This window comes from Rhinolophus sinicus, linkage group LG16 (assembly GCF_036562045.2).
Source record: "Rhinolophus sinicus isolate RSC01 linkage group LG16, ASM3656204v1, whole genome shotgun sequence".
Lineage (NCBI taxonomy): Eukaryota > Metazoa > Chordata > Mammalia > Chiroptera > Rhinolophidae > Rhinolophus > Rhinolophus sinicus.
The window spans coordinates 19,223,121-19,235,350 of NC_133765.1; the positions used below are offsets into that span (position 1 = coordinate 19,223,121).

Below are 12,230 nucleotides of genomic sequence, written 5' to 3' on the forward strand. Positions count from 1 at the left end.
AAAGGGGTATTAAATAGTACAAATTGCTTGTTACAAAGTAGTCATGGGGATGTAGGGTACAGCATAAGGAATATAGTCAATAATATTGTAATAAATATGTATGGTGTCAGATGGGTACTAGATTTATTGGGTGATAGATGGGAGGGGGGTTTGGGGACTGGGTAAAAAAGGTGAAGGGATTAAGAAGTACAAAGTGGTAGTTAAAAATAGTCATGGGGATGTAAAGCATAAGGAATATAGTCAATATTATGGTAATAATTATGTATAGTGCCAGGTGGGTACTAGACTAGTCAGAGGGATCGCTTCTTAAATTATATAACCTGAAACTAATATAAAACTGAATGTCAAAAAACATTATTGTGAAGACCATATATATGAGGTGTGATCAAAACATACAGTGAATGTTTAAATTTTAAAAATTTTATTACAGTAAAAGACACACTGCCATTAATCCCCCTCAAAATACTCCCCCTCGCTTCAAACACACTTACCCCATTGTTCTTGACACTTTCTGAAGCAGTTCTGGAAGTTCTCTTTCATGAGTATCTTTAGTTGCAGTCATGGCTGCCTTGATGGCCTGAATAGATTCAAAATGTTTACCTTTCGTGCTCATTTTGACTTTGAGGAAGAGCCAGAAGTCGCACGGTGCCAGATCCGGTGAATAAGGTGGATGAGGACACACTGTAATGTTTTTATCTGACAGAAATTGCCATACCGGAAGCAATGTGACACGGAGCCTTTCTGTTGTGATCTGGGCAAATAAAATACAGCGAATGCTGCTGCCAAGTGCCATCAAACAGAAAAGCAGGGATCTTCAATATGGGAAGCGGCGTGACAAACCTTAGTAACAGTGTGTGACAAGTTTCAACTTGTTCGGTGCAGTCAGTCACGTGTAAGCTACGGTTGAGAGAAGGTGTGTTTTAAAGTATGCTGTAAATCATCCTCCACCATGATAACGCTCTGTGTCACACACTGCTTCTGGTATATGACAATTTCTGTCAAATAAAAAATTATGGTGTGTCCTCATCCACCTTATTCACTGGATCTTGCACCATATGACTTCTGGCTTTTCCCCAAAGTCAAAATGATTCAGGACACCGAGGCAGCCACGACAGCACAATTAGAGACATTCATGAAAGAGGACTTCCAGAACTGCTTCAGAAAGTGGCAAGAACGATGGGATAAGTGTGTTTGAAGTAAGGGGGAGTATTTTGAGGGTGATTAATGGCAATATGTCTTTTATTGTAATAAACTAACTATTTTTTATTTAAACATTTACCATATTGTTTGATCATACCATTGTATATCATGCTGTATTGTTATGTTATGCTATGTGTTTTTTCTATTTCAGTTTGCAATTAAACAACTCTAATACAAAATATTGAAAATAGAAATGCAAACAAACAAAAAAACAAGTAGGACATGGGACTGCTCCTGTTTTTCACTATTCTCAGTATCACCCTGGTGCTAGAAGCAGGCCTTCAGTAAGCAATCTAAAATCTAATTACCTTGAACAATGGGACAGCATGTAATGGCTGCTCCCCCATGCACACCAAGTCGACACCAATTCCTAAAAAAGAAAAGATAAAAATAATTTGGAGGTGGGTAAGAAGGGAGAAGCAGAAATAAGTGTTCCTTCTATTTCACTGGGTCAGGGTTTGAGGCAAGGCCAACTGACTACCATCCTATGATTTATAACCTCCTCAGTGGTTAAAGAAATAAACAGATGTATTTTATGTTTTCTCTTTCCCAAGTCCCATCACACCTGCCACTATTTAGTGCCTGATAATCAGCGTCTGACTGCCTCGCAGGTCACGATTTGTCAAAAAGACAACCAGGCCTCCATTACTGAAGCGTCAAGGCCAGAAAAGAAACCTTGCCATCTCGGTAAAAAGCAAAACAATCCACATCACTAAATAGAGCTTTATTGGCAATCAGGATTTACTTTTCCAACTCCATTTGTTGTTGAAACACAAATTAAATGGGAGTTTGGGGATGCGAGTTGGGAAAACATGGCACATCACCGAAGGAGGTCTGGACTAGATGATTTGATGGTACTTCCCAAGATGGGCTGATGGACACTGATTTCTTGACACCTCCCCCACCACACACACATAAAGGGTTCTCCAGTGTCAAATATGTTTGGGAAACTCAGTACCAGTTATGCCCTTTAGAGATAATCAAGATACACTAACACAGTAAAACCTGCAGTTAAGGAATGGGCCTAGGTGTTTAACAATCCAGCATTTCCCAAACCGATTTGACCATGGAACTCTTTTTGTCACCTAACATTATTCACATCCCCACATCTCCATGCAGAGCCAGGGAAAGCTCACAGTTCTAAGGGTAAGTCAGGCTATACCCTCAGGTAAGTTCGGAGACAGCACAAATCAGGGAGCATTACCGTTATCTATCATCCGCTGCTTGGTCAAGATCATGAGTAGACGGTCTACTTCGAACACACCCACCCCAGGTGTGATCACCACGGACATCTGCCCAGTTCGGTCAAAGTTGCGGTTGATGTAGTGCTTGTCAAACACTTGAACAAAAGTATAAAGTCTTCTAATGAAGATGTTACAGCTTTTCAAAAACCAGCCACTGGCAAACATCTCCATGCTCTTGGAGGATTTTATCCACATTTCTGTTACAGCAATTGCCACATTCTGACCTGTTTTCTAGTTAGTCGTGTGCATGTCTGTCTTTCCCCCTCTACACTAAGAACTGCTTGATCACAAGACTATGTCACTGTCACCTTTGTTAATCTCTCTCCATCGATACTTGCCTCGTGCAGCCTCAAATGCTCAAATCTCATGTAATTAATTTCCACCCATAGACAGTACTTAGGAGACCAGAATCTTTGATGACTTTGTAAATTGGGCAAGTTAATTTTGTTTCTGGCCTGTAATTCTTACTTTGGAAAATCAGCAACATTCAAATATGACAAAAAGATTTACTAACAAAAGACTCCGTGCTCTAGAATCTCTAGCACCTGAGTACAGACACATGGGAAGGTGACACGCACAGTGAAGGGACCACTCATCATCACTTCCAGGCACTGGCCAGTGCAGGCCAGAGGCCTAACCGGAGCTGAGCCGATCATATGCTCTCTGCCAGGAATGTGGAATTCTAAACAGCGCAGAGATGGGGCTGCTAGGAGATGAACACAGCTCTCGGAATTCCTGCAGCTGCAGTCCCCAGAGCCATCCTCGTCCCCGCCTTCCTCAGTATGGTGTTCACATCTTTCCTGGCTGACCCACTGAGACCCTGCATCCTTAAGAGTAAATTTTCCCTTCTGTTTAAATGAATTCAGTAGATTCCTGTTGTTTGCAAACAAAGTAGTAGCTCAGCCAACACATAAATGCAGGGACAAACATTCGGAAGAAATCGCACCACATTCTTAAAAATGGTCCCTCTTGGAAGGATTCTAACAGTGGAGGGAAAAGGGAGATATTCATTTTTACTTCGTATATCTCTCCATTACTTGAATTCTAGGCACATGGGTCACTTGTATAATTCCAAAATGAAAAAAGTAGATTGAAAAAAAAATTACCTAGAAACAATAGAGGGATGGGGTAAAAAATAGTAAGAACATAGTTTAGTACAACAAAAAGGCCAAGGAAGATCCCTCCAGCTCTTTACTCTTAGGTGCCCAGGAGAAGCAGATGAGAATAGCAAGTTAATTTCCCAACAGAAGACCTAATAGCTAAATGTTGACCATTAGAAGTTATTGCTTTCACTGTCTCAGAGATACAGAGAAAAAACTGAGGGCTACTTGATGGGAGTGGGGTGGGGATGGGGGAGAGGGTGAGGGGATTAGAAGGCACAATCGGTAACCACAAAATTGCCACGGGGACTCGAAGGACAGTTTGGGGAGTATAATCAGTAATGTTGTACAGATTCTGTAGGGTATCTGAGGGACACTTGTCTTATTGGGGAGACCACATCATGGACGGTGTAGGGGCCTGACCGTTGCGCTGCGCACCTGAAGCCGAAGATGAATCGTGACGAGTGTCGAATGTGGCTTAACGTATATATAAACTCACGGAATGTGGAGTGTAGCGCAGAGAATGGGGTCAGTGGAACCATGGGGGCTGTGTGCGATGTCAGAGGGGTGGTAGGTTTGGGGAGGAGGGTTGTCACTTTGTGAGAGGTGTAAATGTCTAACTATTACGTTGTTTTGTACACCTGAAGCTAATAATAATAAAAGTTATTGCTTTCAATTAATTTGGGTGGGTAGGGGGTTGGGGACATCATCTGGGTTTTTGGACATTAGTAAAGAGAAGTTCATAGCCATGACGTAAGCAAGATGCCTACTCACTGTGGCTGGTGTCCTTACTCACCATTGAATGACAGATTGATGGCCTCTAGGTAGTTTCCTTGTGCTGAGGTAGAATTGTCTCCTTGAGGAAAGCCCTCTGAAGCAAAAGACACAAGAGAAGGAAAAACATCTCATGAAAGATGAACTCTTAAGAAACAAGTGGAAGGTGCCTGGCTCCATAGGGCCCCCCCACCCTGAGGTAGGGACATTATTGAACTTTACTGTACACATAATGAACAACGGGACCCGACCAGAAATGGAAACCTGACCGGAAGCAGAAACTAACTATACACGGCGCTGGAGGAGACACAACATGAACCTCTCTATCTCCCAGCCTGCATCCTACACCTTTCCCTGTTGCACCTTCTATCACATGGATGCAGTACCTGCCTGTTCCAGTCGCACCAACACTGGATACTGGATGAAGAGTTTTTTAATGGTCACAAGGAGTGAAGTCCACTCTTCTCTCCTCTCATTCTGCACCACCACTCTGAAAGGAGTATTATCACAGAATAGTTATCAAACAACTATTGCGTACAGGATGTCAGGTCCCTTACAGGTAGGGTTTCCAGGTGGGAATTCCCGCCCGTCCTCAGGGAATTGTTTTCACTTTTCAGTTCCTGAATCCCTAGAAAAGTTGGTGGGGAAATCGGGAAAATCAGCTCCTTGAACCCAGGTGGTTGGTAGTATCAGCCGTCACTTTGTGGAAATGATTCATTGTGGAGAACAAAAAACAGTTTATATCTCGGGATTCGGGAACAAGAAAGCAAAAAAAATTCCTGAGAATGGGCAGGAATTCCCTCCTGGAAACCCTACTACAGGGTTTCAAGAAAAGGAGAAGGTGAAATTGCCAAAGTTAGGAGAATTAATCATGCAATAATAAGCTATAAAGTCAAATGCATTTAACAAACATTAACAAAGAAATGTAATCACATCAATAGTCACAGAGATTGAAAATAAAAACTTAAAAACTTATGTGGTTATATTGTGATTATATATGAAAATGCCCTTATTCTTTAGATATGCACAGGAATAAAATACCATAATATCTGTAATTTACTCTAAAACAAAATTTAGCCAAAAAACAGATAAAGCAAATATGGCGTAATAACAGCTGTTAAATCCAAGTGTTGGGTATATTATTTTTCTTTTCTGCAAGATTGAAATTTTTCACAATAAAAAGTTTGCAAAATCTAAATGCAATGTGGTAGCCTAGACAGATTCCTGGAACCAAAAAAAAAAAAAAAAAGTGCATAAGTGGAAAAACTCGTGAAATCTGCGAAAAGTCTGAAATTTAGTGAATAGTAAACTACCAATGCTGTTCTTGCAGTTTTGACAAATGTACCTTGGTTATGAAAGGTTAACAGGGGAAACTGGAAATGGGATCTCTGAATTATCTCTGTAACGTCTCTGTAAAATTACGGTTATTTTTTTTAAAGAAAGAAACAACCAAAAAAAGTGGGGGGTAAGCGGCACAGTGAAGCACCCAAAACATACTTATAAAAGTCTTCATAGAATCGTCCCTTGTGATCCTGTCGAATTGAGGGTCGGTTTACTTCAGGAAATTCATCTGAAATAGAGCAAAGTACGTAGATTGAAAAGAGAAACTCACAGTTTCTCTGTTCCCTCTTCTGGACTGAACATTTGCATCACATGAATGAATGAATGAATGAATATAATTATATATCTATTAAGTCGGTTTTACAAGGAATCACATCCCACAGACTTCTTGCATACACGGTGCTATTTTCTTTTGAGCTCAGTCCTCATAACAGAACAGTGCAAAGGGAAATAATAAGGAATGGATGGAGATAAGGGTGTGAGAAGCTTAACAAAAAATAACTAGGAGAAAGACTTACTCACCAACAGATTTTGCATCATAGAAAGTTCTAGAAAATAGGACCACTGTCACTTCATGACTACAGTTCTTCTCCTAGGCATGGGTAGAGAAAAAGAGAACTTAAGTTTATTCCATTTACTTCACCATGAAGCAGCTCAGCATGAACATAATATTCTCAATTCTAGGAGGCTTCATGGCAGTACAGTATTGGATAACATCAGGTAATCGCAGGTCGCATAACGCAGTGGACACTGCACTGCTGGGAGTCAGACCTGGATTGAGTCCTGGCTCTGAAACTTACCACTACATCACCTTGGACAAGTTACCTAAAGTCCCAGGAATGGGGCAAGTGAAAATAGCAAATCACCAAAAGGTACAGGCCCCAGTCTCCCAGCTCTTGATTTGGCATGAAATAGATCAGCCCAGTATCAGAGGATCATGGTATTTGTAGCTGCTTCACTGTGGTTTAGGGAACGAACAGACCTGATGGTGGTAGGTGTAACAATCAAAGACACGCCCACATCCTATCAATGACACAGGATGAGGACTAGGGTCTGCTTGAGATGCAGGAGTCACAGCCGCTGCAATGAATTACCTTTGGACTGAGATGAGGACTAGTGAGAATAAACACTTCCATGGAGTCTAGAGATCAATGTTCTGGAAGCACGCAATTCGGCTTGCACCAGTGAGCCAGCAAACTCCGTTTCAGTTCCTCCTGAGTCTTTGAGACAACAGCCTATACTGACCAACCCCATCTCTAACCCTCTCGTACAGTACTTACCGACTACACAATTCAGCATTCACCAAATAAGCCATACAACATACTGCACATTGTATGACACATTATCATCTTTCATGGCAGGAATTCCTAAATATAAGCCACAGTACCAAAAGCAGAGTGCTATGAAAAAGACCTTCATTAGTCACCTAATTTATTGGACTCCCAGTGCTCCCAACTCGGCATCTTTATCTGATTTTGGTGTAAGTGATGTAGAGGGAAAAGTCCTTATAAGAGACTGGTGTGGTGGGTCGGCGGGATGGCTCAGTTGGTTAGAGCGTGAGCTCTCAACAAGGTTGCCGGTTCAATTTCTGCATGGGATGGTGGGCTGCACCCCTTGCTACTAAGATTGAAAATGGCTGCACCCTCCACTACTAGATTGAAAGACAACGACTTAACTTGGAGCTGATGGGTCCTGGAAAAACACACTGTTCCCCATATTCTCTAATAAAAATTTAAAAAAGAGGCTGGTGTGGGCATATGAGCCTCTCAACTCATGACTGATGGAGGAGATAATAAACAACAGTGGTGACATGGCCTGGGATTATAGAAACATAGACAGGGCAGGGATTACGACCTCAGGCTAGGTCTGGATGAGTGGATGGAAGAGTATTAGAATCCTTATTCTGCTTTTATACGCTATTGATCATGGGTAAGTTACCTAATCTCTTAGAGCTGTATTTTCCCTACCTACGTAATAGGGAGGAGAGAAGTGAGATAATATGGGTAAAACACCACAATACCTGCTATGTCAAAATACTCAATAAACGTTAACTAGAACTACTGCTCTTACCTCCACCACCGCACTATTTTGGGCTGAGAGACAAACTCATATATTCCCATGCTTGATCCTGCTGGCCATAGTGTCAGCTTTAGGTTATTCAATAGCATATATGAATAAGTAACTTGCACCAATCTTCATTAAATCAATAGAGTGTTTACAGAAAGTTATTTTAATTCATTTTCAAGTTCTTGCTTTACAACCAAGTTCATGATTTTAAAAAATAAACAAATCCTAAGAACAAAGTCTTGTAAACCAATGACTGGGCTTGTGCCTTACCTTGTCCCTACATCTAATTATATATATATATATATATATATATATATATATATATATATATTCCCCCCACACACACACAGAATCTTGGGTTAGGAGATCTCTCAAGGGCCACAGAGCCAGACCTGAAATGGAGATTTTCATGGAGCCAACACTGAAATGGCCATGAGGTGATCCAAGGGGACCATTAATCAGTCCACCTTGAAGGCCTGGCTTCCTGCAGCCCCTGCTGTTTATGTTCCCCTCAGAACCCTTACCAGGAAGACGCAAAGGCCTGACCATCCTTAAGCCACGTGACTACAGAAGCCTCCTAGCAGGTCTGTTAATGACAGTCTGCCCTTCACCAGCAAAGTTTTGGAGATTTTAGTGTACAAGTCTTACACCGCCTTCGGTAAAGCATTCCAAGTATTTTATTCTCTCCGATGTTCTTGTAAATGGAATTCTTTTTTACTTCCCTTTTTTTAAATTTTAATTTCTTCTTATTTTTTAATTTCCTGTTTGCTTGCTCATTGCTGATTTTGTGTGCTGATTCAGTATCCTGCAACTGTCCTGAATTCATTTATTAGCTCTAATATAGGTTTACTTCTTTTACAGTATGGATGTCTTCTATTTCTTTTCCTGGCCTGGCAAGAACTTCCAGTACAACGGTGAATACTAGTGAAAGCAGGCATCCTTATCGTTTTCCTGATCTTAAGAAGGAAAGTTTTCAGTCTTTCATCGAGTATGCTATTAACTATGGGTTTTTCATAAATGCCTTTTACCATGTTGAGGTGATTAAAGGAATTTAAATCTAGAGTCTCATCAATTTAGGCTTTAGCTAAGATTTTAAATGCAGCTTAATAGAAATAGCGCATTTTTTAAAAATCTGGATTGAATTATGTTTACTCGGTGAGATTTAGTGCATAAGAAACATACCTTCCACTTGGTAAAGAGATCAGCAAGGAAACCATTCACAGCTTTCTCAAAATACAGATCCCCTGAAAAGAAACAATAAGAAGAAGACGAGGATTGTCTTTATTTCTTGCTTACAATTTCTTCTCTCAGTACAGTCAGAGAAGGTGGGTTCTGCTATATCCCAAAACAAGATCACAAAAGCCAGATGTATAAAAGTGGTTTCAACCTAGACTTTCTATGGAGCAAAATTTAGTATTGACCTTACTCTGTAAGAGGCCATGGCTTCAAGGTAAAATGCAAGATTAAAAAAGCTTTGATGATAGAAAACTATGGTGTATCTTCAATATGAGCGAACCATCTAACTTCTAAATATGATTATTCTCATAATGATGCTTACAGTTTGTTAGAAGATGATCTGGTAGACCCTGGGCATTCACTAAATTACCATTTTCAGTTCCTGCTGTTTGTGAGTGACCTTGATGACCCACAGTAAAAATTAATTTATAATTTTGATAAACACAAATGTGAACTGCATGTACCATGAGGCTGGTGTGTAGGACACAGTGCCTACAACCTCATAGCAGCTTTATTGTGCTCCACTTATTGTGTAATTCTAATAAAGAAATAAACTTGGTGATTTCTGTGAATGACAGGACAAGAAATGAAAGATATCAGAGAAAGTGTTGGTTCCTAGCCACAAAGTCATTCTCTCCATGACTTTTGATCCTGTAATTATAGAATTAAAGAATTGAGAATTCCGATTTTTCATTAATACTTTACTATATTTCATGTAGTTCACTATATATATAAAATATATAAAATATTTGGTTTAGTATTTGAGGATTTGTAAAAATCTCAGGACGCATCTTTAGAGAACATCAAGAGCTTACTGCAAATGACAACCTAAGAGAAATCGGAAACTTCTCCCCATTAGCAGTTACAACCAGCAGTTAGGAACAGTACCATAAATATCAAAATCCCACATTTCACAGCTCATCTGAATAAATATGTAAACCATAGCCGACGTAGAACGGAACACCACCTGAAATAAACAAAAACATCATTGCATTAAAACAGCAACACTATATAGTTTCAGTTCTGCAAGATGAAAAAGTTCTGGAGATTTGTTTCACAACAATGTAAATATACTTAATACTACGGAACTGCACACTTAAAAATGGTTAAGATGATAAATTTTATGTTGTTTTACCACCAACACCACCAAAAAGAGCAATGATGGAACTGTGACATGGGACTGCTAAAGGCAAGCTTCATCCCTGGCACCATCGGCCATGAGAAAATCCTGTCCCTGCCCTCTACGAGCTTATAGTAGAGGGTAAAGATTGCAAAGTACTGCAATATATATAAACATTCCATGAAGCTTCTTATAAGAAACATTGGAGAAGGGGCAGCAAATCTACCTGGGAAGGCCAAGGAAACCTCATTATGGAAGTAGAACTTGGGCTAAGGCTGATGACAGTTGGTGAGTTGCTGGGTCTAATAAATAATTCCCATCGTACCCCAGCTCCATACCCAGACTGCTTGCAGGAAAAATGTAAGTGTTTTTCTGGGCCTGTGTGCTTTACCACAAAGCCCCTTACCCAGTACTTCCCTCCTCCACAAGCTCTAAAGACATTTGGTGGGAAAGCAAAATGTAAATCTCTGACACTCCATTCGTTCATTGGAGACTTCGCTCCTTAAAAGACAGAAGCACGGTCACCATGCACTTTCCAGGTAGGGCTTTCCATAGTCTCTGGCATATAACGGACAACACTCGATAAATTCACTCTCCCTCTCTAACACACAGAAACACAAAACTTCAGAGAAAATATACCTTTCAAAATATTAACTGTAATCATCTCTGGGCATTATGAATGATTTTGCTTTTTTTGTTTATCTTTTAAATTTCAAAATATTTCAGAGAAACAAACAGAAATATATATAGTCTAAATTTTTTATAATCAACATGCAATGCTCTTATAATTAAAGAAGCTATTGTTGAAAAGATATCTTTTTAGGGAAAATAATTCTAGAGCTAGAAGCCGATCAATGGTTGCCCCTGTGTATGACAGGTTCTGACAGCAAAGGGGCATAAACGAACTTTTTGAGATGACGGAAATATCCTATACTTGATTGTGGTATATACATTAGTCAAAATTGGAACTATACATATACAATGGATGTGTTTTATTGTATGGAAACTATTTTTTTATTAAGTTGATTTAAAAGATACTTTTCTAGATCTGGTTAACACAGTCCATATTTATAAAGTGTGTGTACACAAATATATAGTGATATTTTTAGTTATGTCTGTTTTACATTTTTTAAATCATTTACTGTATAAGAGTCTTTCAGAGATACTATAAAAAATTCCATTTGACGCTGGTTAGAATTTTAAATGTGTCCTTCACTTTGAAACTGTAAAGGTGTCAATTATTGTTATATTCAAATTACCCTCCTAATGGTTTTTTCTTTTTCATTTTGTCCAGATTTTTTAAAGATAAAATTCACATAATATTCACCATTTTTAGTGAATTCAGTGGTTTTTAGTACACTCACAATGTTACGCAACCATCACCACTATCTAATTCCAGAACGTTTTCATCACTCCAAAAAGAAACACCACATGCATTAGCAGTTACTCCCTACTACCGTCTTATGGCAAGCACTAATTGACTTTCTATGGATTTGTCTACTGTGAACACGTCACATAAATGGAATCCATACAATATGTGGGCTTTTGTAACTAGTTTCTTTCACTTAGCATGTTTTCAAGGGTCATCCATGGTGTTGCATGAATCACTTAATTCTTTTTTTGTTGAATAGGAGTCCACTGTATGGCTATACAATATTATGTTTATCTGTTCATCAGCTGATGGCCATCTTGGGTGGTTTCTACTTTTTGGCTAGTTTGAATAATGGTGCTACATAAGAGGGGAATCGCTGGGTCATTTGGTAATTCTATGTTTAACCTTTTGAGGAATTGCCAACCTGTTCCGCAGTGGCTGCACCATTTTACATTCCTATTAGGAGTGTATGCGGGTTCCAATTTCTCCACAGCCTCTCCAACACTTGTTAGTTTCCTTTTAAAAAATGTTCATTTCTATTATAGCCATCTTAGTGGGTTTCAGGTGGGTATCTCATTGTGGTTTTGATTTACATTTCCCTAATGACTGGTGATAGTGAGCATCTTTTCATGTGTTTATTGACCATTTGTATATCTTCTTTGGAAAAAATGTCTATTCAAACCATTTGCTCAATTTTCAATTAGGCTGTTTGCCTTTCTTCTTTTTTAAGTGGATCAATGATTTCCTTTATTTGAATGCCTTTCAAAGATACTTTG

The 12,230-nt window shown here is 39.4% G+C and overlaps 1 protein-coding gene across 12 annotated transcripts in view; it reads right to left on the minus strand.

Moving 5' to 3' along the window:
* Positions 1-12,230, minus strand: part of DEPDC5 (DEP domain containing 5, GATOR1 subcomplex subunit) — a 104,811-nt gene that overhangs the window by 78,082 nt on the left and 14,499 nt on the right. For all 12 annotated transcript variants that reach the window (XM_074321842.1, XM_074321841.1, XM_019754263.2 and 9 more), the window contains exons 9-16: positions 9,851-9,929; positions 8,909-8,970; positions 6,182-6,251; positions 5,816-5,888; positions 4,705-4,808; positions 4,341-4,415; positions 2,405-2,539; positions 1,509-1,570 (exon numbers count right to left, since the gene is read on the minus strand). In XM_074321842.1, the coding sequence (XP_074177943.1) occupies positions 1,509-1,570; positions 2,405-2,539; positions 4,341-4,415; positions 4,705-4,808; positions 5,816-5,888; positions 6,182-6,251; positions 8,909-8,970; positions 9,851-9,929 (660 nt within the window). The remainder of the gene's footprint in view (positions 1-1,508; positions 1,571-2,404; positions 2,540-4,340; positions 4,416-4,704; positions 4,809-5,815; positions 5,889-6,181; positions 6,252-8,908; positions 8,971-9,850; positions 9,930-12,230) is intronic.